The 25,295-nt window shown below is 44.5% G+C and overlaps 1 protein-coding gene across 1 annotated transcript in view; it reads left to right on the plus strand.

The window, feature by feature from the left end:
* The window catches only part of LOC125452339 (dynein axonemal heavy chain 8-like), a 1,009,221-nt gene that overhangs the window by 451,867 nt on the left and 532,059 nt on the right, over window positions 1-25,295 (plus strand). The window contains exons 37-38 of the mRNA XM_059645685.1: window positions 4,493-4,593; window positions 7,626-7,710. Of these exons, the coding sequence (XP_059501668.1) occupies window positions 4,493-4,593; window positions 7,626-7,710 (186 nt within the window). The remainder of the gene's footprint in view (window positions 1-4,492; window positions 4,594-7,625; window positions 7,711-25,295) is intronic.

The raw sequence follows: 25,295 nt of genomic DNA on the forward strand, positions 1-25,295 counted from the left end.
CAGCTGGCTGGAGGAATGCACAGTAATATCAGAAGAAGGTAAACGACCTTCTCCACACTGCCAGGATAAATGACAAGATCTTCTCTCTTATACCTCTCACTTGTTCCCATTACTGATCCTGTACCCACCACCCACCAAGGTTCAGGCACTAACACTCTCAGTATTACCTGCAACATCTTCCCCACTCACTCTCAGACTCCCTGACGCACCAGCACTGCATTCTCCCTGAGCTGTCTACTTACTCGCATTGGACACCTCCCCTCCTGTAGCAATAATTACCGTTGTGCCATGAGATGCAGCATTAAAGTGCAGAATCAGGCTGTGAGGTGATCAAAGAACTGCTTTGAAGGTTCTTAGAGGCTGACACACATAAGATGCCATTGTTCATGGACACGAACTTTGCTTGGCCAGTGTCCTTGGAGTATGCCCCGAGATTTTGGTGCCTGGTGTCCAAATGGAGAACTTTTGGAGCAAGCAGCAAGTTGAAGCCACCAAAGATGTATACCGATCCCTTAGCCTTTGTGGAGCAATTTTTAAAAAAAGTGCCAGGCAATTTCAATGGAGTTTGCTAATTCTGTCTTATCTTTTAAAGATTATTTCCTCAATATTATGGGGACAAACAATCAGCTATGCTTTGTCAACAATATAACTTTGTTTGAATTGTTTATGTATTAAAGGAGATCCAGTGTTAGTTCTGTAGGTTATGCGTAATGTGAGAATCAGTATGAATGTATTTTCATTTTGTCTCACTTTACAATGAAGTGCATTTCAAATGGTATTTAATTTTTCCAAGGGTAGAAGCATTTCAAAGGCATTTATTATTTCACATTGCTCAAAGAATTTATGTTTTGATGGATTATCAAAAATAAGTTTATTTATATTTTGTGGACATCTCTGGCAATAATTTCTTTAAAAGAGATCATTGATTGTACACTGTGGTCATTGGAGATCTTTTCAACAAGGATTCCCAGAAATCGCATGACTGGTGATAACTGCTTGCTTTTCTATGGACATTGCCGGAACTACTTTGACTAATGACTGGCTTGGAGAGGTGCATTTTTCAAATGGCTGTGTCGAAAGAAGCCTGCTAAGAATAAGCTAATCAAACTAATCTCTTCAATTTATGAATCATTTCAGTGTGAAACCAATTTGTACTTGTGATAGAGATAACAAGGTGTGGAACTGGATGAACACAGCAGGCCAAGCAGCATCTTTTGGGGCAGGAAAGCTAAAGTTTCGGGCCTAGACCCTTCATCAGAGTTTTTATATGAAGGGTCTAGGCCAGAAGCGTCAGCTTTCCTGCTCCTAAAATGCTGCTGGCCTGCTGTGTTCATGCAGCTCCAGATTCTCCAGCATCTGCAGTTCCTGTTATCTCTGTACTTGTGATAGATTGACCAAAAGAATATCTCGATGTTTCTATTTACTCTGCGAGCCATGTCTCTAAGATTTCAGAGACAATCTTGTGTGATTAGTGACTTCACCACTCATATCAGAGCATCTGAGCAACAGACATTGAAATATGAAATAACAAGGTGTAGAGTTGGATGAACACAGCAGGCCAAGCATCAGAGGAGCAGGAAGGCTGACGTTTTGGGCCTACACTCTCCTTCAGATTTTTTCTGGAATTCTTCCTGAGTCCGGAAAGTCGCAAACGTAACCACACTCTTTAAGAAGGGAGGGAAATGAAGATTGGAGAACTACCAGCCTATTAGTTTGATGACAGTAGTCGAGAAAATGGTAGAAACTATCATAACGTATGTGATAACTGAACATTAAGGAAATAGTGATAAAATTGGGCAGAATCAACATGGATTTATGAAAAGGTAACCATGTTTGAAAAGCTTTTTGGAATTTTGAAGATTACGATTATTATTGTTAGCCAACTACTTATTTATCACATTCTTATTATTCAAAAGTTAATTTTGAGACTAAGGTAACAGGACCTGTATTCTCTAGAATTTCAAACAATTGAATGAAACAATTCAATAAAGCTTGTAACACCCTTACAGGACGTAACAGGATGGACACAGATAGGATGTTTGCCTTCGTTGTTCAGTCTGTAACCCTGGAACAAAATCTCAGATTAAGGGTTAGGCAGTTAAGACTGAGATATGGAGGAATTTCTTCAAGAAAATGATGAATTTCTGAATTCCCTTGAGATCTGTGGAAAATCAATAACTGAGCAGGGATAAGATAAAAATTTATCTGATGGAACCAGTGATGGTCTTATTAGTAAGTGGATCAAGGGTTATAGGAAGTTGGCAGGAGAATGTTGTTGAGAAACATTATTAGCCATGATTGAATGACAGAACAGACTCAATGGGCTGAGTGGCCTAATTCTAGTGGTATATCTTATGGTCTAGATTCATTTATTCATACAATGCACAAAAGGCCCTTTGATCCATTGTGTTTGTGCTGATATAACTATCACTAAAGGCACGTTAATCGCAATTTTCTGCACCTGACCCATATCCTTGAATGTATCAACTGAACTCCCCTCATCCACACACTTGATCACATTTTCAAAATATTCTGAAAAAAATTGTTAGACATGACCTCTGTCTGACAAAGCCATCTTGATTATTGATTGTTAAACCATGTCATTTCAAGTGGGTATTAATTTGCTCCTTTAGAACTTTCTCTCATAGTTTACCTCCCAATGACATGAGATTTGTCTGTCTGTAATTTCCTGGTTCATGTCTACCATTCCTCTTATAAATTAGCTGTCCTCCAGTCCTCTGGCACTTCCCCATGACCAGAGCAGAATTAAAGACTTGTGTCAGAGTCCCTGCAACTTCCTGCCTTGCCTCCCATAGCAGCCTGGGATGCAATTTATCCAGGCCAGGGGATTTGTCTGTTTTTAAGCCTGATAGAGCTTCTAATACCTCCCCAATTCTTATGTCAAACTGTGCAAGCTCCTCACAATCCCTTTTCCTGAATTCTGTACCTTTCCACAGGGAAGAATGAAGAGAAGAATTCATTTAACTCCCTTCCAGTTTCTTGCAGCTTCACACATAGGTTTCATAAGTTTGCAGACGATACAAAGATAGATGGAGGGACAGGTAGTATTGAGGAGGTGGGGAGGCTGCAAAAGGATTTGGACAGGTTAGGATAGTGGGCAAAGAATTGGCAGATGGAGTACAATGTGGGAAAGTGTGAGGTCACTTTTTGAAGTGAAGTGTATTTTTATTTCCAAAGTGCAAGAAGACTTACTCTTCTTTATCCAACCTGAATTCTCCTATACATTTCATTCTAAGGGATCTGGAGATAATGCAGTAAAGTGTTGTTGAGAGAGACAATTAACCATGATTTAATTGAACAGTAGAGCAGACTTGACAACCTAATCTTATTCATGTATTCCTTCTTCAGCCAGAGAGTGGTGAGTCTGTGGAATTCACTGCCACAGAGGCTGTGGAGGCCAGGCCATTGAATACATTGGAGACTGAGATTGATAGGTTCTTGATTTTCAGGGGAATCAAGGGTTATGGGGAGAAAGCAGGAGAATGGGGTTAAGGAACTCATCAGCCATGATTGACTGGCGGAGCAGACTCAATGGACTGAATGGCCCAATTTTCGGTTCCTACGTCTTATGGTCTTTTGTTTCCTTTTGATCCTGAATGGGCCATACACTTTCCCCAATTAATCTCATCCTTTTAATGTATTTATAAAAAGTATCTTTGGAATCTCCCTAATCCTGTTCACAAGTCATTTTTCATGCCCCCTTTTTGGTCTTCTAATTTCTTCCTTAAGTTCCCTCCTGCACTTCCTGTGTTCCTTTAGGGCTGCAGATGAATTGCTCCCTTTGGATTTGCCAAAAGCCCTACTCTTCTTTATCCAGACCCGAATTGTCCTAGATATTTCATTCTAAGGGATCTGGTGATAATGCAGTAAAGTGTTGTTGAGAGAGACAATTAACCATGATTTAATTGAACAGTAGAGCAGACTTGACAACCTAATCTTATTCCTTCTCTGTCTTCAAATCTGAAACGCTGTCTCTAATCTGCCAACTAGACCCTTCCTCCATGCATCTCCGAGTCGTGTGTTCTCTGCAACTAACTTTTTCTGAATTTTGAGGATGTTCCCCAGCTGACTCTGCTGTGACCTTATACCTCAGGATTTCCTGCTGGATAGCCTGCCTCTTTCTCTGTAACAGGTCAGCTGGTGTGTGGGAAATAGACTTAAAATATCCTAACACCATTTGGCTATTGAATTTAGCAAGCTCCATCTTTCCAGCTTCCCTCCTGGAAATTCATTGCCCTCCTTAGTCCCTATGAATCAGAGTTCATAATATATAATGGATAGAGGGTGAAAGTACAATGAATGGTTCTCAGAGTAAGACAATTTCCAGGTTTGAACATTTCCTTTTGACTACAAAATTCTGTTAAGTTAATCTATTAATAGTGGTAAATGATAATTTAGCCAATAGATAATCAGGAACTTGTTATTTATTCTTTAACATCTTTTTCCTTCATTACATATTTGTGTGTTCCAGGATATTAAGGAACTTTATGCATATTTCAGCCATCAATTGCTGGATGCTTTGGTGAAATCTACACATCTGTCATTGGAAATTTTCAAACGAAGAGTTTTCAAGTAAGTGTTTTCACCGAATTTCTTTTTCTTAACTCCATATTTTTAAATATAGTAGTAATTCTATAAAAAACACTTTCCAAAAATTACACTTGCCTATGGTGGATTCCAAAATGTTGCCTAAATACTGAGTGGCTGACAAGCAGTGGCAAGTTTGTAAAGAACTGCTACAATGTCTACAACATATGAACGTTTTTTTGGGCACTAATGACAACTAATGGGAAAGGTGAGTTCACTGTGGCTAACAAAAAAACTTTGCTTAGGGTCAAAACAAGCATCTTTTCAGGAATAGTCTAGGCCCAAAACATCAGCTTTTGTGCTCCTGAGATGCTGCTTGGCCTGCTGTGTTCATCCAGCTCCACACTTTGTTATTTTATAAGGATGCCAGTTAAAGAGATTAGCCTGAGGAACTGTAGAAATGTAGAACCATTAACACTTCCTCTACCCCCAGAGTTATCACATCTGGTACTTCACACTCCTGCTCCTGAGCCACAACATTTTGCATTGACCACCTCCTTGTCATCGGACAAAGGGATTGGTAATGGTTAGCTTTGGAAGAATCAATAGCTGCTAATGGGGGCCATTAGTAGCTGACAATGGGTGGTTGTGATAGCAGCCCATGTGATGACAAGGCCTGGTGTATAGGGGGTGGGGTAACGACATTGGAGGAAGTGTTTGATATTGAGTCTTGAAGGCTGGCAGGGTTACCAAGAGGAAAAAGCAGTTTCGCGAGCTTGTGCTGAGCTCCATTGGAGCATTGCAGCAAGCCCAAGACAGAAATGTTGGCCAGGGAATAAGGTCAGAGATAATGGGAACTGCAGATGCTGGAGAATCCAAGACAACAAAATGTGGAGCTGAATGAACACAGCAGGCCAAGCAGCATTGTAGGAGTATAAAAGCTGACATTTCAGGCTGAGAATTTCCTGATGAAGGGTCTAGGCCCGAAACGTCATCTTTTGTGCTTCTAAAATGCTGCTTGGCCTGCTGTGTTCATCCAGCTCCACACTTTGTTATCACGGATTAAGGTGTTGTGTCGAAATGGCAGGAAACTGGAAAGTCACTTGTGCAAAAATTCATAATTTTATAGACTTCAAACAGGCCTTTGCTCACCCTTCTCTGCTCTGAGGAAAATAAGGTAGACAAACAGGAAGTTGGAAGAACACAGCAAGCCAGACAGCATCTGGAGGAAAGGAGCAATCAACGTTTCTTCTTCAGGACTGGAGAAAGGTAATACCAAAACATTGACTACTCCTTTCCTCCGGTTGGCCTACTGTGTTCTTCCAGCCTCCTGTTTGTCGACCTGGATTCCAGCATCTGCAGCTTTCTTTTAAGGAAAATAACCCCAGCCTGTCTCTTCTGCACCGTCATTGGTACAATCATATCCTTCCTATAGTGGGCAAAAAGAACTGGACACAATACATTATAAAATCCAAAAGAACTGTGGATACGGTAAATCAGGAGCAAAAACAAAGTTGCTGGAAAAGCTCAGCAGGTCTGGCAGCATCTGTGAAGGAGAAAACAGAGTTAACATTTCTTGTCTGGTAACCCTTCTTGGGTCACTGGACCCCAAACATTAACTCTGTTTCCTCCTTCACAGATGTTGCCAGACCGTCTGAGCTTTTGCAGCAAACTTTGTTTTTGGACACAATACTTCACGTATGGCCTATCTAAAATTTTATACAGCTCCATCATAACCTCCCCTTGACTAATAAAGGCAAGTATCCTATATCCCTTCTTAACCCCGGTACCTACAAGGAGCTATAGGCATGAGCACAAAGGTCTTTCTGTTCTTCTGAACATCCCAGGGTCCAACCATTCACCATGAACCCCCTTGGCCTTGTCAGTCCTCCCAAAATCCATTACCTCATAATTTTCAGAATTAAATTCTATTTGCCACCTTTCAGACCATTTGACCAGCCTGTCAAGATCAATTTGTAGTCTAAGGCATTCCTTTTCACTATTTACCACACCATTAACTTTCATGTCTTCTGTAGACTTACTGCTCATACCCTCCATATTCATGTCTTGATTATTAATGTAGACTATAATCAGCAAGGCACCCAGCACCAAACCTTACAGATAATAACTGAAGATAACAAAGTGTGAAGCTGGATGAACATAGCAGGCCAAGCAGCATCTCAGGAGCACAGATGCTGCTTGGCCTGCTGTGTTCATCCAGCTCCACACTTTGTTATCTTGGATTCTCCAGCATCTGCAGTTCCCATTATCTCTGGGGACAATAACTGAATACAGGTTTCATGTCACAAACACAATGTTTAATCATCACCCTTTGCTAAATTGCCCAGCATCCAATGGCCTCTTACCGTCTTGACCAATGTTCCATGCAAAACTATGTCAAAAGCCTTGCTAAAAACCATGTCAACTGCATCTACTTCACTATCCTCATCTACACATCTAATCACCTCCTTGAAAAATTCAAACTCATTAGTTAGACATGATCTCCACCAAAGAAGTTATGCTGGTTATCCTTGGTTAACCCACACCTCTCCAAGTGAAGGTTAAAAATTTTCCCCACAATGTTTTTCCGATGATTTCTCAATGTTAGATTTATTGCCTTACAATTTCCTGGTTTATCCCTGTCACACTTCTTGAAATATCACGTTAGCTGTCTTGAAGCCCTTTAGCACCTCTCCAATGACCAAAGAAAATCTGAAAATTAAAGACAGAATCCCTGTAATCTCCTTTACAGCAGCTGGGATATATTGCATCTGGGCCTGGGGACTTATCTGCCTTTAATGTATATCCTGATTTGTCCTACTGGGATTTTTTAAAAACATCTGTTAGGTCTCTTTGTTGTCCTGGTTCTAAATATGAAAGTGCAATGTTTGAACACACTTCTTCTGAAGAAACTTCACTGGACCCAAAATGTTAACTTTGATGTCTCTCCACAAATGCTGCCAGACCTGCTGAGTTTTTCCAGCAGTTTCTGTTTTTATATTATTATTATATCATCTTACATGGTGAATATGTATTTTTAAATGTGTGCATATTATTTGATTTAGCACAGCAGGCAGAAGAGGACTTTATGGTTATTCAAACAATGTTGAAGAGTTTGCACCTTTTTTGAAGGCTGAAGTGCGCTTAGCAATTCCAAATGTGGTATGTTACTTTTGTAATCTGTTTGGACTTATAGAAAATTTTAAGCGAATGATCAAATCTATTATAGATTTATTCTGGTCAATTTTGACATTTCGCAACAAATCCATTGCCTCAGTGAAGAGGTCAAAGCTGCTTTCTGCTGCTACTACGGACACAACATTTAGTTAATCAGTTCTCAAAGGTTCTACATGCCATGAGGTATGGATGTCAGGGTTCAGAACTGAGAGGCTGCTCTCTTACACCATACTGTCCCTACTTTGAGTATATTGTGTCTAAGTTTCTGTCTTATCCAAGAGTAATGATTGTCTGAACACCTGGAGTTCCAGTAAACAAATACAAAGATACAGATCACTGATCTTTGTCCCACAGCTCTCTGGTACAATTGTTCAATCCTTTCTCCTCAGAGTTTTTTTCTGCTGTCAATATTGCATCACCTTATGCATCATCATATCATTAACACATAAACGTTTATACTTCGAGAACTATCTTGAGGCCTTGGTCACTGATAAGCAAACCTAGCAAGCTGCCCATCCTGAACATGCATTCTTCTACTGGCCACCAGATTCAGTTCAGCATATCAGCAGATGGCCCGGTTAGCATTAACTTGGGAAGGCGGAACGGTCACGATTGCAGCATCAGCAATCTAGATTCCTTTTGAAAGGCTCAGAACAGCAGTTAGAATTTACAACTTACCCACGGACAGGATTTTTCCATGTGTGGTTGAAGTGTGGTCGCAATTAAGTTTCATAACTACCGCACCAGGAACGGAATGAATTTTCTCACGTGATCTGTTTTCACTGAATTCATTTACAAGTAAAATTTTGAATATGGTTCTCAGAGAAATTTGTAATAACTGAGATTGAAGTTCATGCCATTGCCTGTGCCTTCAAGGTTCCAAACCTTTTGTACCATATTTAAATGCCAGCGATACACCACTTCAGACAATACAAACCCGGAATGACATCTTACATTGTGCCGTTTGGCACTAATCACAAAAGAAATGGCGCTGAAGTAAGGCAAACTCATTTTCCACTTAATGAATGGTGATCTGCAGTTGATTGTGGTCACAATGATGGAGATAACGTCAGTCCACATCCTAGCCTACCATCACATAGATGGTACACCACTAGACACAGCCAACCTAGACTCAAATACCATTTCTGGTTAATACAGGACTTCACCTGACGCAGGCTGCCCATCAGTTAATTCAAGAATATCGATGATCTTCTCCACTCTGTAAGGATAAGTACCACCAACTATAAGGAATATAGGAACAGGAGTAGGCCATTCAGCCCTCATAACTATTTCACCATTCAATGAGATCATGGCAAATCTATGATCTGACTCCATATACCTGCCTTTGGGACCCTATTCCTTAATACCTTTGCAGAACAAAACTTTATCTATCTCAGATATGAAATCAGCAATTGATCCAGTATCCACTGCTGCTGAGAAAGAGTTTCGAACATCTACCACCCTTGGGGTGTAGAAGTTCTTCTTAACATATCTCCTGAATGATCTGGCATTAATTCGCAGACTGTGCCCTCTAGTTCTGGAATTGCTAACCAGTGGAAATAATTTATCTTTACGTACCCTGTCATTTCCCGTTATTATATTGAAGACTTTGATCAGATCGCCCTTAACCTTATACATTCTACAGAAAACAGGCCTAATTTATTCAGTCTGTCCTCATAATCCCTGAGTGGCTTAGTGGTTAACATTGCTGCCTCACAGCGCCAAGGACCCGGGTTTGATTCCACCCTTGGATGACTGTGTGGAGTTTGCGCATTTTCTCTGTGTCTATCTGGGTTTCCTCCAGGTGCTGCAGTTTCCTCCCACAGTCCAGACATGTTGCAGGCTAGGTGAATTCGCCAAAATAAATTGCCCATAGTATTCAGGGATATCCAGGTTAGGTGGGTTATGGGTGAGATGCTCTGAGGGTTGGTGTGGACTTGTTGGGCTGAAGGGCCTGTTTCCACACAGTAGGGATTCTATGATAAGCCCAGGTAACATTCTGGTAAAGCTACATTATACTCTCTCCAAGGTGTGCTGCAAAGATCTATTCATAGTACTTCAAGTAGGATATAACCAGGGTTTTGTATAACTGCAGAATAACTTCTGCATTCTTGTTCTCCAGTCCACTTGATTATTTTCTGCACCTCGTAGAATCCCTACAGTGTGGAAACAGGCCCTTCAGCCCTACAAGTCCACACCAACCCTCAGACGTCCTACCCAGACCTATCCCACTATAACCCACCTAATCTACACATCCTTGAACAGGGTGAGCAAGTTAACATGACCAAGCCACTGAACTAGCACATCTTTGGGCTTTGGGAAGAAACTAGAGCACCCGGAGGAAACTCACACAGATATGGGGAGAACTTGTAAACTCCACACAGACAGTTGTGACCGAGGGTGGAATTGAACCTGGGTTCCTGGCTCTGTGAGGCAGTAGTGTTAACCACTGAGCCACCATGCCGCCCACCTGTTCATGACATTTTAAAGATCTATGCACTTGAACTGCCAAACCTTTGGACATCCACAGTGTTTAACTTTTATACTAAATAGAAAGTGCCATGATCTATCCTTTCTTGGTCCAAAATGGATGACCACACAATTGTTTATATTGAACTCCATCTGCTACAATTTTGCCCATTCACTTAGTCTATCATAATTTTATACTTCCATCTACGCTGTCTGCAGTGTAGCCTGACTTTGTGGCATAAGAAAGTATGGATGCTCACTATTCTTTTTAATTACCTGATGTACCTGTGAGCCAGCTTTTTGTGATAATGGGAACTGCAGATGCTGGAGAATCCAAGATAATGAAATGTGAGGCTGGATGAACACAGCAGGCCCAGCAGCATCTCAGGAGCACAAAAGCTGACGTTTCGGGCCTAGACCCTTCATCAGAGATGGGGATGGGGTGAGGGTTCTGGAATAAATAGGGAGAGAGGGGGAGGCGGACCGAAGATGGAGAGAGAAGAAGATAGGTGGAGAGGAGAGTATAGGTGGGGAGGTAGGGAGGGGATAGGTCAGTCCAGGGAAGACGGACAGGTCAAGGAGGTGGGATGAGGTTAGTAGGTAGGAGATGGAGGTGCGGCTTGGGGTGGGAGCAAAGGATGGGTGAGAGGAAGAACAGGTTAGGGAGGCAGATATTAGCCAGCTTTTTGTGTTTTGTGCACAAGTACCCTCAAGTATCTTTGTGTTACAGTTTTCTGCTGTTTTTTCCCATTTAAATAATATTCTGTTCTCTTGTTATCCCTTTCAAAATGAATAATTTTACATTTTCCGACAGTATACTCTATTTGCTAACTTCCTGCTCACTTAACCTTACAATATCTCTCTGTTAACTGTTTATGTGCCTCTCGCAACCTGCCTTTCCCCCTATTTTTGTGCCACCTTCAAATTTGGCCACAGTAAATTAACTTTCTTTCTCAAATCATTAATATATATGGTTAACAATTGTCGTCCCTGTGGAACCCTACTGGTTACAAGTCACCAAGTTGAAAAAGAACCCTTAATATCCAGCTCCGGTCTGTGTGCAAACAGGATCCTGACCTTCCTGTAGCTAGTCATTTTAACACAGCAGCCTGCTCACATGCCCTCATGTCCATTCTCAGCATGCTGCAGTGTTCCAGGGAATCACAGCACAAACTGGAATTACAACACCATCCTCAGACTCGGCACTTTACAGCCTTCTGAACTAAATTAAATTGTGAACCATTTCTTCCCTTTCTTTTAGCTTGTCATTAACCCCTCCTGCCCCCCATCCCAGTTACAGTCCTTTCGTGTCTGGCAGGAGACATGCCATTCATTGTTCTGCCATTCACACATTCCGATCACTTAATCTGAACTATTAATATATTTTCTTCACCAGCACACTACACCCACCACACACATCACCAACGCAGGAAATGACATCATCAACCCAAGGAAACCTAACCAGATAAATAGAAAGCGGGACATAACACCAGCGCTTCGTCGGAGGCTCACTGATGATGTTACCTAGAATGCTGATGAAACGTCTGAAAACTAACCTTCCAGCTCAGCGAGCAAACTCACATCCAGACCCACCACCTATACACACTCCCCAAACTATAGCGTAAATACTGCCCCCGCCACACTTCACTTCAGCTCTGATGAAGAGCCACCTAGACTTGAAACATTACTTCCTGTCTTTCCCTGGATGTTGTCTGACCGGCTGTGATCTCCAGCAATTGTTATTTTCGGCTCCAATATCCACTGACAGTTTCCTGCCCGTTAACCAATTCTCTGTCCACACCAGTTTATTACCTCCAACACCATGCTCTTATCTTGTGACTTAGCCTTTTGTGAGGTACCTTGCTGATTGTCTTTTTGAGATCAAAATGCAACACATTTATTGGTTCCCCTGCACTCTGCTTAAGATTTCCTAGAAACACTGGAATAAATGAGATTTAATTTCCCTTCCGTGAATCCATGCTGACTCTGCTTGATTAAATTATGATTTCCCAAATGTTCTGTTATTACTTCCTTAATAATTGATTCTGATATTTTTCCAACATCAGAGATAACAATGTGTAGAGCTGGATGAACATAGCAGGCCAAGCAGCATCAGAGGAGCAGGAAGGCTGACGTTTCAGGCCGGGACCCGTCTCCAGAAATGAGGGAGGGGAAGGGGGTTCTGAAGTAAATAGGCAGAGGCGGGAGGCGGATAGGAGATGGACAGAGGAGAAGATAGTTGAAGAGGAGTCAGAAGACAATAGAAAATAGGTGCTGGAGTAGGCCATTCGGCCCTACGAGCCAGCACCACCATTCATTATGATCATAGCTGATCATCCACAATCAGTACCCTGTTCCTGCTTTATCCCCATAACCCTTGATTCCACTGCCTTTAAGAGCTCTCTTATATATCTCTTTCTTGAAAGTATCCAGAGAGTTGGCCTCCACTGCTTTCTGGGGCAGAGCATTCCATATATCCACCACTCTCTGGGTGAAGAAGTTTTTCCTTAATTCTGTTCTAGATGGCCTACCCCTTATTTTAAAACTTTGTCCTCTGGTCCTGGACTCACCCATCAGCGGAAACATGCTTCCTGCCTCCAGAGTGTCCAATCCCTTAATAATCTTATACGCCTCAATCAGACCCCCTATCATCCTTATAAACTCAAGTGTATACAAGCCCAGTTGCTCCAATCTTTCAACATATGATAGTCCCGTCATTCCGGGAATTGACCTCGTGAACCTACGCTGCACTCCCTCAATAGCAAGAATGTCCTTCCTCAAATTTGGAGACCAAAACTGCATACAATACTCCAGGTGCGGTCTCATCAGGGCCCTGTACAGCTGCAGAAGGACCTCTTTGTACTCCTATACTCAATTCCTCTTGTTATGAAGGCCAGCATGCTATTAGCTTTCTTCACTGCATGCTGTCCCTGCATGCTTGCTTTCATTGACTGATGTACAACAACACCTAGATCTCGTTGTACTTCCCCTTTACCTAACTTGACCCCATTGAGATAGTAGTCTGCCTTCCTCTTCTTGCCACCAAAGTGTATAACCACACATTTATCCACATTAAACTGCATCTGCCATGCATCCGTCCACTCACTTAGCCTGTCCAAGTCACCCTGTATTCTCATAACATTCTCCTCACATTTCACACTGCCACCCAACTTTGTGTCATCAGCAAATTTGCTAATATTACTTTTAATGCCTTCGTCTATATCATTAATATATATCGTAAACAGCTGCGGTCCCAGCATCGAACCTTGTGGTACCCCACTGATCACTGCCTGCCATTCCAAAAGGGACCCGTTTATCACTATTCTTTGCTTAATTTTCAGTCCAGGTCAGTATTTTGCCCCCAGTACCATGTGCCCTAATTTTGTTCACCAATCTCCTATGCGGGACTTTATCAAAGGCTTTCTAAAAGTCCAGGTACACTCCATCCACTGGTTCTCCCCTATCCATCTTCATAGATACATCCTCAAAAAATTCCAGAAGATTAGTCAAGCACGATTTCCCTTTCGTGAATCCATGCTGACTCTGACCTATCCTGTTACTGCTATCCTAATGAGTCATAATTTCATCTTTTATAATTGACTCCAGCATCTTTCCCACCACTGACGTCATGCGAACCGGTCTATAATTTCCTGTTTTCTCTCTCCCTCCTTTCTTGAAAAATGGGACATTTGCCATCCTCCAATCCGCAGGAACTGAATCTGAATCTATAGAACCTTGGAAAATAATTACGAATGCGTCCACAATTTCTAGAGCCACCTCCTTAAGTACCCTGGGATGCAGACCATCAGGTCCTGGGGACTTATCGGCCTTCAGACCTAACAGTCTATCCAACACCATTTCCTGCCTAATATAAAGTCCCTTCAGTTTGTCCATTACCCTAGGTCCTTCTGCCACTATTGCATCTGGGAGATTGCTTGTGTCTTCCCTAGAGAAGACAGATCCAAAGTACCTATTCAACTCTTCTGCCATTTCCTTGTTCCCCATAATAAATTCACCCGTTTCTGACTTCAAGGGCCCAATTTTAGCCTTAATCATTTTTTGTTCTTTTCACATACCTAAAAAAGCTTTCACTATCCTCCTTTATATTTTTGGCCAGTTTTCCTTCATAGCTTATTTTTTCTCTGTGTATTGCCTTTTTAGTTATCCGCTGTTACTCTTTAAAAGCTTCCCAGTCCTCCGGCTTCCCACTCATCTTTGCTGTGTTATACTTCTCTTTTATTTTATCCAGTCCTTAACTTCCCACGTCAGCCATGGCTGCCCCTGCCTCCCCTTAGGATCTTTCTTCCTCTTTGGAATGAACTGATGCTGCACCTTCTGCATTATATCCAGAAATACCTGCCATTGTTGTTCCACTGCCATCCCTGGGAGGGTATTGCACCATTGAACTTTGGCCAGCTCCTCTCTCATAGCTCCAATAGTTCCCTTTATTCAACTGCAATACTGACACTTCCGATTCTCCCTTCTCCCTCTCAAACTGCAGATTAAAATTTATCATATTATAGTCACTACCTCCTAATGGCTTCTTTACTTCGAGGTCCCTGATTAAATCCGGTTGGTTGCACAACACCAGATCCAGAATTGCCTCCTCCCTGCTAGGCTCCAGTACCAGCTGTTCCAAGAATCCATCTCGGAGGCACTCCACAAACTCCCTTTCTTGGGGTCCAGTACCATCCTGATTCTCCCAATCTAACCACATGTTGAAATCTCCCATAACAACCGTAGTGACACCTTTGCGACAGGCCAATTTCAACTCTTGATTCAACTTGCACCCTACATCCTGACTACTGTTTGGGGGCCTGTGGATAACTCCCATTAGGGTCTTTCTACCCTTAGAATTCCTCAGCTCTATCCATACTGACTCTACATCTCTTGATTCTATGTCCCCCCTTGCAAGGGACTGAATATCATTCCTCACCAACAGGGCCAGCCCACCCCCTCTGCCCATCAGTCTGTCCTTTCACAGCACGTATAGCCTTGAATATTCATTTCCCAGGCCCTGTCCACTTGAAGCCACGTCTCAGTTATCCCCACGACATCATACTTGCCAACTTGCAACTGAGCCTCAAGGTCATCCACCTTATTTCTTAGGCTTCGTGCATTCATATATAATATTTTTAATTTGTTTTTCCCCTCACCCTTCCTATCAATCCCTATTTCACTTGGCCATACTGTACGATCCCTTCTTGAGTTTTCTGCTCTGTTGATTCTGTTGCCTTTCTTAACTTCTCTTATTCTCACTTTCCCTTTAACTTGATTCTTAAATTTCCAGAGATAATGGGAACTGCAGATGCTGGAGAATCCAAGATAATAAAATGTGAGGCTGGATGAACACAGCAGGCCAAGCAGCATCTCAGGAACACAAAAGCTGACGTTTCGGGCCTAGACCCTTTATTAGAGAGGGGGATGGGGTGAGGGTTCTGGAATAAATAGGGAGAGAGGGGGAGGCGGACCGAAGATGGAGAGAAAAGAAGATAGGTGGAGAGAATATAGGTGGAGAGGTAGGGAGGGGATAGATCAGTCCAGGGAAGACGGACAGTTCAAGGAGGTGGGATGAGGTTAGTAGGTAGATGGAGGTGCGGCTTGGGGTGGGAGCAAGGGATGGGTGAGAGGAAGAACAGGTCAGGGAGGCAGAGACAGGTTGGACTGGTTTTGGGATGCAGTGGGTGGAGGGGAAGAGCTGGGCTGGTTGTGAGGTGCAGTGGGGGGAGGGGACGAACTGGGTTGGTTTTGGGATGCGGTGGGGGAAGGGGAGATTTTGAAACTGGTGAAGTCCACATTGATACCATTGGGCTGCAGGGTTCCCAGGCGGAATATGAGTTGCTGTTCCTGCGACCTTCGGGTGGCATCATTGTGGCACTGCAGGAGGCCCATGATGGACATGTCATCTAAAGAATGGGAGGGGGTGTGGAAATGGTTTGCGACTGGGAGGTGCAGTTGTTTGTTGCGAACTGAGCGGAGGTGTTCTGCAAAGCGGTCCCCAAGCCTCCACTTGGTTTCCCCAATGTAGAGGAAGCCACACTGGGTACAGTGGATACAGTATACCACATTGGCAGATGTGCAGATGAACCTCTGCTTAATGTGGAATGTCATCTTAGGGCCTGGAATAGGGGTGAGGAAGGAGGTGTGGGGGCAAGTGTAGCATTTCCTGCGGTTGCAGGGGAAGGTGCCGGGTTTGGTGGGGTTGGAGGGCAGTGTGGAGCGAACAAGGGAGTCACGGAGAGAGTGGTCTCTCCGGAAAGCAGACAGGGGTGGGGATGGAAAAATGTCTTGGGTGGTGGGATCGGATTGTAGATGGCGGAAGTGTCGGAGGATGATGCGTTGTATCCGGAGGTTGTTGGGGTGGTGTGTGAGAATGAGGGGGATCCTCTTTGGGCGGTTGTGGCGGGGGTGGGGTGTGAGGGATGTGTTGCAGGAAATACGGGAGACGCGGTCAAGGGCGTTCTCGATCACTGTGGGGGGAAAGTTGCGGTATCCACTGTACCCGGTGTGGCTTCCTCTACATTGGGGAAACCAAGCGGAGGCTTGGGGACCGCTTTGCAGAACACCTCCGCTCGGTTCGCAAAAACAACTGCACCTCCCAGTTGCAAACCATTTCCACTCCCCCTCCCATTCTTTAGATGACATGTCCATCATGGGCCTCCTGCAGTGCCACAATGATGCCACCCGAAGGTTGCAGGAACAGCAACTCATATTCCGACTGGGAACCCTGCAGCCTAATGGTATCAATGTGGACTTCACCAGTTTCAAAATCTTCCCCCTTCCCCCACCGCATCCCTAAACCAGCCCAGTTCGTCCCCTCCCCCCACTGCACCACACAACCAGCCCAGCTCTTCCCCTCCACCCACTGCATCCCAAAACCAGTCCAACCTGCCTCTGCCTCCCTAACCTGTTCTTCCTCTCACCCATCCCTTCCTCCCACCCCAAGCCGCACTCCCATCTACCTACTAACCTCATCCCACCTCCTTGACCTGTCTGTCTTCCCTGGACGGACCTATGCCCTCCCTACCTCCCCACCTATACTCTCTCCACCTATCTTCTTTTCTCTCCATCTTCGGTCCGCCTCCCCCTCTCCCTATTTATTCCAGAACCCTCACCCCATCCTCCTCTCTGATGAAGGGTCTAGGCCCGAAACGCCAGCTTTTGTGCTCCTGAGATGCTGCTTGGCCTGCTGTGTTCATCCTGCCTCACATTTTATTTTCTTAAATTTCCAGTTTTGCCCCTCCCCCTCCCATGACTTAGCTTAAACACGCCCGTGTAGCAGTGGGAAACCTGCTGCCAGAATGCTGGTCCCCCACCTATTAAGATGCAAACTGTCCCTCTTGTACAATTTGTCCTTAGGGTGAGGAGACAGACAAGTCAAAGAGGTAGGGATCGAGCCAGTAAAGGTGAGTGCATGTGGGGACATAGGGAGGAGATAGGTCAGTTCAGGGAGGACAGACAGGTTAAGGGGGAGGGATGAGGTTAGTAGGCATGTAATGGGGGTGGGACTTGACGTGGGAGGAGGGGATAGGTGGGAGGAAGGACAGGTTCGGGAGGTAGGGACGAGCTGGGCTGGTTTTGGGATGCAATGGAGGAGGGGAGATTTTGAAGCTTGTGAAGTCCACATTAATACCATTGTGGATACCTCGCTACCTCCCCACCTGTACTCACCTTTACTGGCTCCATCCCTGCCTCTTTGACCTGTCTGTCTCCTCTCCATCTATCTTCTCCTCTATCCATCTTCTATCCACCTCCCCGTCTCTAACTATTTATTTCAGAACCCCCTTCCCCTCCCCCATTTCTGAAGAATGGTCAAGGTCCGAAACGTCAGCTTTCCTGCTCCTCTGATCCTGCTTGGCCTGCTGTGTTCATCCAGGTCTACACTTTGTTATCTCTACACTTTGCATCTGCAGTTCCTACTGTCCCTGAAACACTTTTTCCAACATGAGATGTGTGGCTAAGTGACGTATAGTTACCTGTTTATTGCCTCTGCTCTCTTTGTATAGGGTTGTCTCATTGGTGGTTTTCCAATTCTTCAGTACTTTTCCAGCATCCAAGGACTTTTTGAAAATTACAAGCAAAACATCCACTATCTTTATGGCTCCTTTTTTTCGGATCCTCGGGTGAAAGCCACCCACACAAGAAGGCCTCTCTGTCTTTGAGCCCCATTAGATCGCCTTAATGCCCCTTCTGTAATAATGGCGATGGTAGTTAATTCCTCTCCTGTATTCTTCAGTATTAGTGAGATGTTTGAGGTATCTTCTACTGTAAAGACTGATGCAAAATACTTGTTTAACTCTTGTGCCATTTCCGCTTCACCACAACCCTAGATTCATTTTAAGGGTTCTGTGTTCACTTTGACCTCTCTCTTCCTTATTTCATATTTAAAAATATAGTGGCAGCTGTGCGAGCCAGAGTGCTGACAGGAAGGTAAGTTTGTTTTATTCTCCAATATAAAAACTTACCTTGTGGCAGCAGTGCCCTTCTTGTTTTCCGTCGCTGGCATGTGGAGAGAACACGAGCCAAGAAGGAACTGATATATTCAGGCATTGTCTAAACCCAAAACACTACACGTGTAGTGTCTCCCATCCATCCTCCTCCTTGAACCAAAAAAAAGACTGTGTGGAGGGTCAGTGAGATAAGGCTTTTTTCTTAATTCTTCTGGAAATCTAGAGTAGAGGGAATGGAAGCTAGGGTAGTTTCATGCTCCTCTTGCAGGATGTGGGAGGTAAGGATCACTGCTGGTGTCCCCTTTCACCTCACCTGCGAGAAGTGTACCCAACTCCAGTTTCTCAAAAACCGTGTTAAGGAACTGGAGCTGAAGTTTGATGAACTCTGGATCATTCAGGGGGCTGAGGGAGTAGTAGAGAGGAGTTATAGGGAGGTGGTCATACCCAAAGTACAGGAAAAATGCAGCCAGGTGACTGTCAGGAAGGGGAAAGGGAATAGGCAGACAGTGCAGGGATCCCCTGTGACCGTTCCCCTCAATAATAAATATACCGTTTTGGACACTGTTGTGGGGGACGACTGACCAGGGGAAGGCCATAGTGGACAGGTCTCTGGCACTGAGCCTGGCCCTGTGGCCCAGAAGGAAAGAGGGGAAAATAGGAGATCAGTTGTGGTGGGGGATTCGCTAGTAAGAGGCACAGACTGGCGGTTCTATGGACGCGATTGAGATGAACGGATGGTATGTTGCCTCCTGGGTGCCAGAACCCGTGATGTCTCGGATCGTACCTTCAAGATCCTTAAGGGGGATGGTGAGCAACCAACAGCCATGGTACACATCAGTACCAATGGCATAGGTAGGAAAAGGACAGAGAATATGAAAAACGAGAACAGGGAGTTAGGTTGGAAGCTGAAGTCCAGGACAAACAGAGTAGTTATCCCTGGATTACTACCAGTGCCACATGATAATGAGGTAAGAAATAGGGAGAGAGTGCAGCTAAACATGTGGCTACAGGGCTGGTGTAGGAGAGAGGTCTTCCATTGTGTGGATAATTGGAGCACATTCTGGAGAAGGTAGGACCTGTACAGTAAGGACGGGTTGCACCAAACCAGAAGGGCACAAATATCCTGGGAGGGAGATTTGCTCGAGCTATTCAGGATGGTTTAAACTAGATTGGCACGGGTTGAGGAGCAGGATTTGTAATTCAGAGCATGAGGTATTCAGCCTTCCAATAGACACAATTGGGAGTGAGGTTGTTTATAAGAAATCTGGCCGATGGACTGTAATTGCGGACACAGAGATGGTTTGAGGTGTGTACACTTCAATGCTAGAAGTATCAGAAATGAGGCGGATGAACTTGGAGCATGGGTCAGTACTTGGAACCATGATGTTGTGGCCATTACAGAAACTTGGGTAACTCAAGGACAGGAATGGTTGTTGGACATTCCGGGATTTAGATGCTTTAAAAGAAATAGGGAGGGTGGAAAAATAAGCAGGGGAGTAGCATTGCTAGTCAGGCCTAGTATAGCAGCTACTGAAAGGCAGTTCGAGCATGATATGTCTACAGAGTCAGTTTGGGTTGAGGTCTGGAACAAGAAAGGAGCAATCACTTTGTTGGGGTTTTTTTACAGACCCCCTAATAGTTGCAGGGAAGTAGAGGAGCGGATTGGCAGGCAGATACTGGGAAGGTGCAGAAGTCATAGTTGTAGTCTTGGGTAACTTCAACTTTCCAAATATTGATTGGAAACATTTTAATTGTAATAGTTTAGATGGAGCGGATTTTCTCCTGTGCTTTCAGGAAGCATTCCTGACACAGTATGTAGATAGACCAAAATGAGGAGAGGCCACTTTGGATTTGGTGCTTAGCAATGAATCAGGCCGAGTGTTAGACCAGTTGGTGGGAGAGCATTTTGGCGGTAGCGTCATAACTCTGTTACTTTTACAATAGCCATGGAAAATGAAAAGTACATACAGCAGGGTAATGTTTAGAATTGGGGGAAGGGTATTGCAATTCTGTTCTGCAAGAATTGGGTAACATAAAATGGAACAGATGCTGTCAGGGAACAGCACTATTGAAATGTGGAGATTGTTCAAGGAATGCATACTGCGTGTTCTCGATATGTTTGTCTCTAGCAGGCGGGGAAGATGCGGTTGAGTGAGGGAGCCTTGGTTCTTAAGAGAGGACGAATGACTAGTTAAGAGGAAGAAGGGTGCTTATGTAAGGCTCAGGAAACAAGGAACGGGAAAGGCTCCAGAGGGATACAGGTTATCCAGGAAGGAGCTGAAGAAAGGGCTCAGGAGAGCCTTGAGGAGACATGAGAAAATCTTGGCAGACAGGATCAAGGAAAACTCTAAGGCTTCTTACACGTACATGAAGAATGAGAGAATGACCTGAGAAAGTGTAGGGCTGATCAGGGATTGTAAAAGGAATTTGTGCACGGAGCCTAAAGAAATAGGAGAGGTCCTTAATGAATACTTTTCTTCAGTATTCACAACTGAGATGGACCTAGTTGTAGATGACTACAGTGTGAAACAGGCTGGTAGGCTAGAGGAGTTCGATGTTAGTGTGGATGATGTGCTAGGAATTTTGAGGAACTTGAAGATAGATAAGTCCCCCGGGCCTGACGGGATTTATCCAAGGATTCTACAGGAAGTGAGGGAAAAGATCACAGGGTCTTTGGTGATGATCTTTTCATTCTTACTGTCCACGGGTATAGTGCTGGAAGATTGGAAAGAGGCAAACGCCATTCTCTTACTCAGAAAAGGGAATAGGGATAACCCTGGAAATTACAGGCCAGTTAGTCTTACGTCAGTGGTGTGCAAGTTATTGGAAGGGGCTCTGAAAGATAGGATTTATGATCACTTGGAAAGGCACAGTTTGATGTGTGACAGTCAGCCTGGATTTGTGAGGGGTAGATCGTGCCTCACAAACCTTATTGAATTCTTTGAAGGTGTGACCGAACACGTAGTTGAAGGTAGAGCAGTGGATGTGGTATACATAGATTTAAGTAAGGCGTTTGATAAGGTTCCCCAAGGTAGGCTCATGTAGAAGGCAAGGAGGCATGGGATAGGGGGAAATGTGGGAGATTGGATTTAGAATTGGCTGATCCTTAGAAGACAAAGAATGGTAGTTAACGGAAAATATTCAACATGGTGCTCAGCTACGAGTGGTTTACCACAAGGATCTGTTCTGGGTCCTCTTCTATTTGTGATTTTTGTCAATGATTTGGATGCAGGAGTAGAAGGGTGGATTTGTAAGTTCATGGACGATATGAAGTTGTGGACAGTGTGGAGGGCTGTTCTAGGTTACAAAGGGACTTTAGGATAGGATACAATGCAGAACTGGGCTGAGAAGTGGCAGATGGAGTTTAACCCTGAAAAAGATGAGGTGATTCATTTTGGAAGAACAAACTTGAAAGCAGAATACAGGGTTATCGGAAAGATTCTTGGCAGTGTGGAGGAGCAGAGGGATCTTGGGGTTCATGTCCACAGTTCCCTAAAAGCTGCCACCCAGGTGGATAGAGTTATTAAGAAGGTGTATGGTGTGTTAGCTTTCATTAATAGAGGGATTGAGTTTGAGAGCCGTAAAGTTATGCTTCAGCTATACAAAAGCCTGGTTCGGTCACATCTGGAGTATTGTGCCCAGCTCTGGTTGCCTCATGCATGCTCTGCCATTACCCACAGTATTGCACTGGCATGATAGGTAGTGTTCAGGCTTGTCGGTTCCAGGCCAGTGACAATGGTGGTGCCTGAAGTGAGGGCTTTTAGTGGCGGTGGGCCTGGAGCCTAGAATCTTGGCAGTCATGGTGCCCAAGCAGTGATTTCTGGTAGAGGTAGACCCAGAGCCTGGACTCTTGGTGGTGTTGACAAGGCCATGGCGGCAGCAGAGCCAGGGTCTCCTGGGACATCAGTGTCATTGTTGCTGTTCCCAGAGTGGGACTCCATAACACCTTACAGAAGCCCTATATCTGTCCAGAGGCCCTAGCTTGAACAGAAGATGAACTCTTATTTAAGAAATTTCTTTTTATCGTTATTGTACCTCAAAATGGCACTGGTTTGTGATGATAAAAACACCAGTCACTGTATCTTCAAGATATGTGTGATAATGAATAAGTCATTCATCATTCAGTATGAACAATCTCCAAATAACACATGCAAATTTTGGAATAATTTGTTCTCTGACGCATGCTTGATTTGGTCATTGTTCCAGAAGTACTGCCTGAGCTTGTTTTTAAACCCTTCACAAATATAACCAATGCCCATATGTCACTGGTTTGAAATCCAAACTCTTGAGAATCAAAATGTCATTTTATATAAATATGTAATATTCACACAGTTTTTAATCACAAATATAGAGCAGGAAAATGTGAATGTGTCCGCTTTAACAGGAACAATACAAATGCAGAATATTATTCACATGGAGTGGGATTGCAGAATTCCTCATGCCCTCATCAGGCCAACTCAGATGTGAATCCAGTTCAAATACCTCCTCCTTCACCTCCCTAATCCTAATTTTCTGCCTCTTTGTGGACTTGTGTGTGAACTACTGATAGAGGACATGGATGTGAGCCTTGCCTATATCCTCAAGGAGGGGAAGCCTCCCCGTTTCTTTTTCCAGTCAGCCGAGAAGTGATGGAACTAGTCCCACAAAAGTTTGTCCTCCAGCAGCAAATTGTGAAAGTGCCAGTATGCCAATTTTGCACTGGTGCAGAATGGAAAGAGCTCCGCCCACATCAGCTTTTGATCAGTGAATGGCACCTGTCACATGGAGGCTGTCAGAATGGAGGAAGTGTACACTCTGGAACTATATAGGTAGTTAATTCTGGATGCTCGTATGCCAGGCCTAACAAGGTGAAGGCAATGGAGATTCTGTCAGATGTCTATCAAGTTGAAGGACCTGATCAAGTTTCTTAACTTCCCCACCAATGCTAAGTTTGTCCAGGCAGCACTAGGGTTCCTCCTGTCAATTAAAGCTCACCTGAGAAAGATGACTTCGCTTTCACCAATAGATCTAAGAAGTGTAGGCACATTTGCTTGTGTCCCACCTGGGGCAAATATATGTTTGTGAAGTGAAGCGCTGCACCCCCGAACTGAACCAAACCATTAGCTGGAGCAGACAGCTGGTTTCGTGCTCCTTGACTGGATCTTTGGCTGAAAAAAATGGGGCCAACAAGATAGCCAGCCCACTGGAAGTGGAGCTCAGGTGACTCATGTCAACCCTCCCCTGCCATTCCAGAAGCCACGTGGCTTTGTCTCCTGGAACAGTGCAGGTTTATTGCAGGATGTTCACCATATTCTCCTGATCCTTGAGGGATGAGAGGATAGGAAATCTGTGCTGAGCCTCCCTGCTGCTGTTGTCATAGAGGCTGGCTATGCATGCTTTAATATCAAAAATATTGTGCCACTATGATCAGGTGACAACTTATTGAACAGGGAGGGACTCCCACCCCCCACTCCCCAAGGGCACTACAGAGGAAGCCTTGGCATTGTCACCTTGTGTTCCTATCCATGCCTGGAGCTGCTAATAGCTGCTGGGCAGGCAGGACCAGAAGCGTATAAATCCTATTGGTCCAACAGTAGTTAGACTCTGTCTTGGTGACCATGTCTGGCTTGTAGAAAGTTCTGGATTTGGTCTGTGGGGATGAGGGCAACCCCGCCTGCGAGCACCATGTCTCCCATCACCTCGTCTAATTCTGTGATGCTCTTGACCAACATCCCATTCCTTCTCTAGTTCATTGCCTCTGACCCCCAACCCCACATCGAATGTGTGTGTGTGGGGGGGGTGGGGGGGGCAGGGTCACTCGTTGGACACTCCCATTGCTTGACCCCATAGCCAGGGTTGACACCAGGAAGATCTTTTGTAGGGATCTCTGATTAAAATGTCTGACCCACTGGAGGGCAGCAGGCTGGGACACTGCATGGCTCTCACAACTGGTTCACCCTCTGTCTCGGAGAATAGCTCCCCAGTCAGAGCTGAGACGCCTGGCACAAAGATCTGGAAGGAACTGAGGAGATCTGCTCCTTCCAGCCCACCATCCAAGGAGCCCTCAGGTTGGCTATCCTTTCTGCAGTCCTCTGTCAGGTCAGGCTGCAGCTCAGGGCCTTCAAGGTCTGGAGGTATGGATGAGACCTCACTCAGCGGCCATACCCACCTCAGCCGCTGTCTAGTCACAGGGTTCTGCAGTGACCGGTTTGGATTCAGATCCCACTCCGAGGTGGGGATGTGCAGGAAGAGGGGTTTTCAGGAGGTGCCACTACCTGTTTCCCAGGAAGTGGTTGTCCAGATCCCAGATCACGAGGAGTGGTGCCTTTACCAAGAGGCTGGAGGGGACACGGGGAATCTCCATCCCTTCACATCCTTGATGACCCCCCACCCCAACCTCAGTCTCACTGGTCCTTCCCATCAGTTCATTATCCACAGGTTTGCGTTTAAGCAAGAGGACAGGGTTGCAAAATCAACTCAAATGTTTATCAGCAGTATGGACATAGAGTCATAGAGCTTTACAGCACAGAAACAGACTCTTCGGTCAAACCCGTTCATGCCCACCAGATATCCTAAATTAATCTAGTCCAATTTGACAGTATTAGACCCATCTCCCTCTAAACCCTTCCTTTTCACATACCTTCTGGCAGTTCATCCCATACATGTACCACC

The sequence above is a fragment of the Stegostoma tigrinum genome, chromosome 4 (assembly GCF_030684315.1).
Source record: "Stegostoma tigrinum isolate sSteTig4 chromosome 4, sSteTig4.hap1, whole genome shotgun sequence".
NCBI classification, from domain to species: Eukaryota; Metazoa; Chordata; class Chondrichthyes; order Orectolobiformes; family Stegostomatidae; genus Stegostoma; species Stegostoma tigrinum.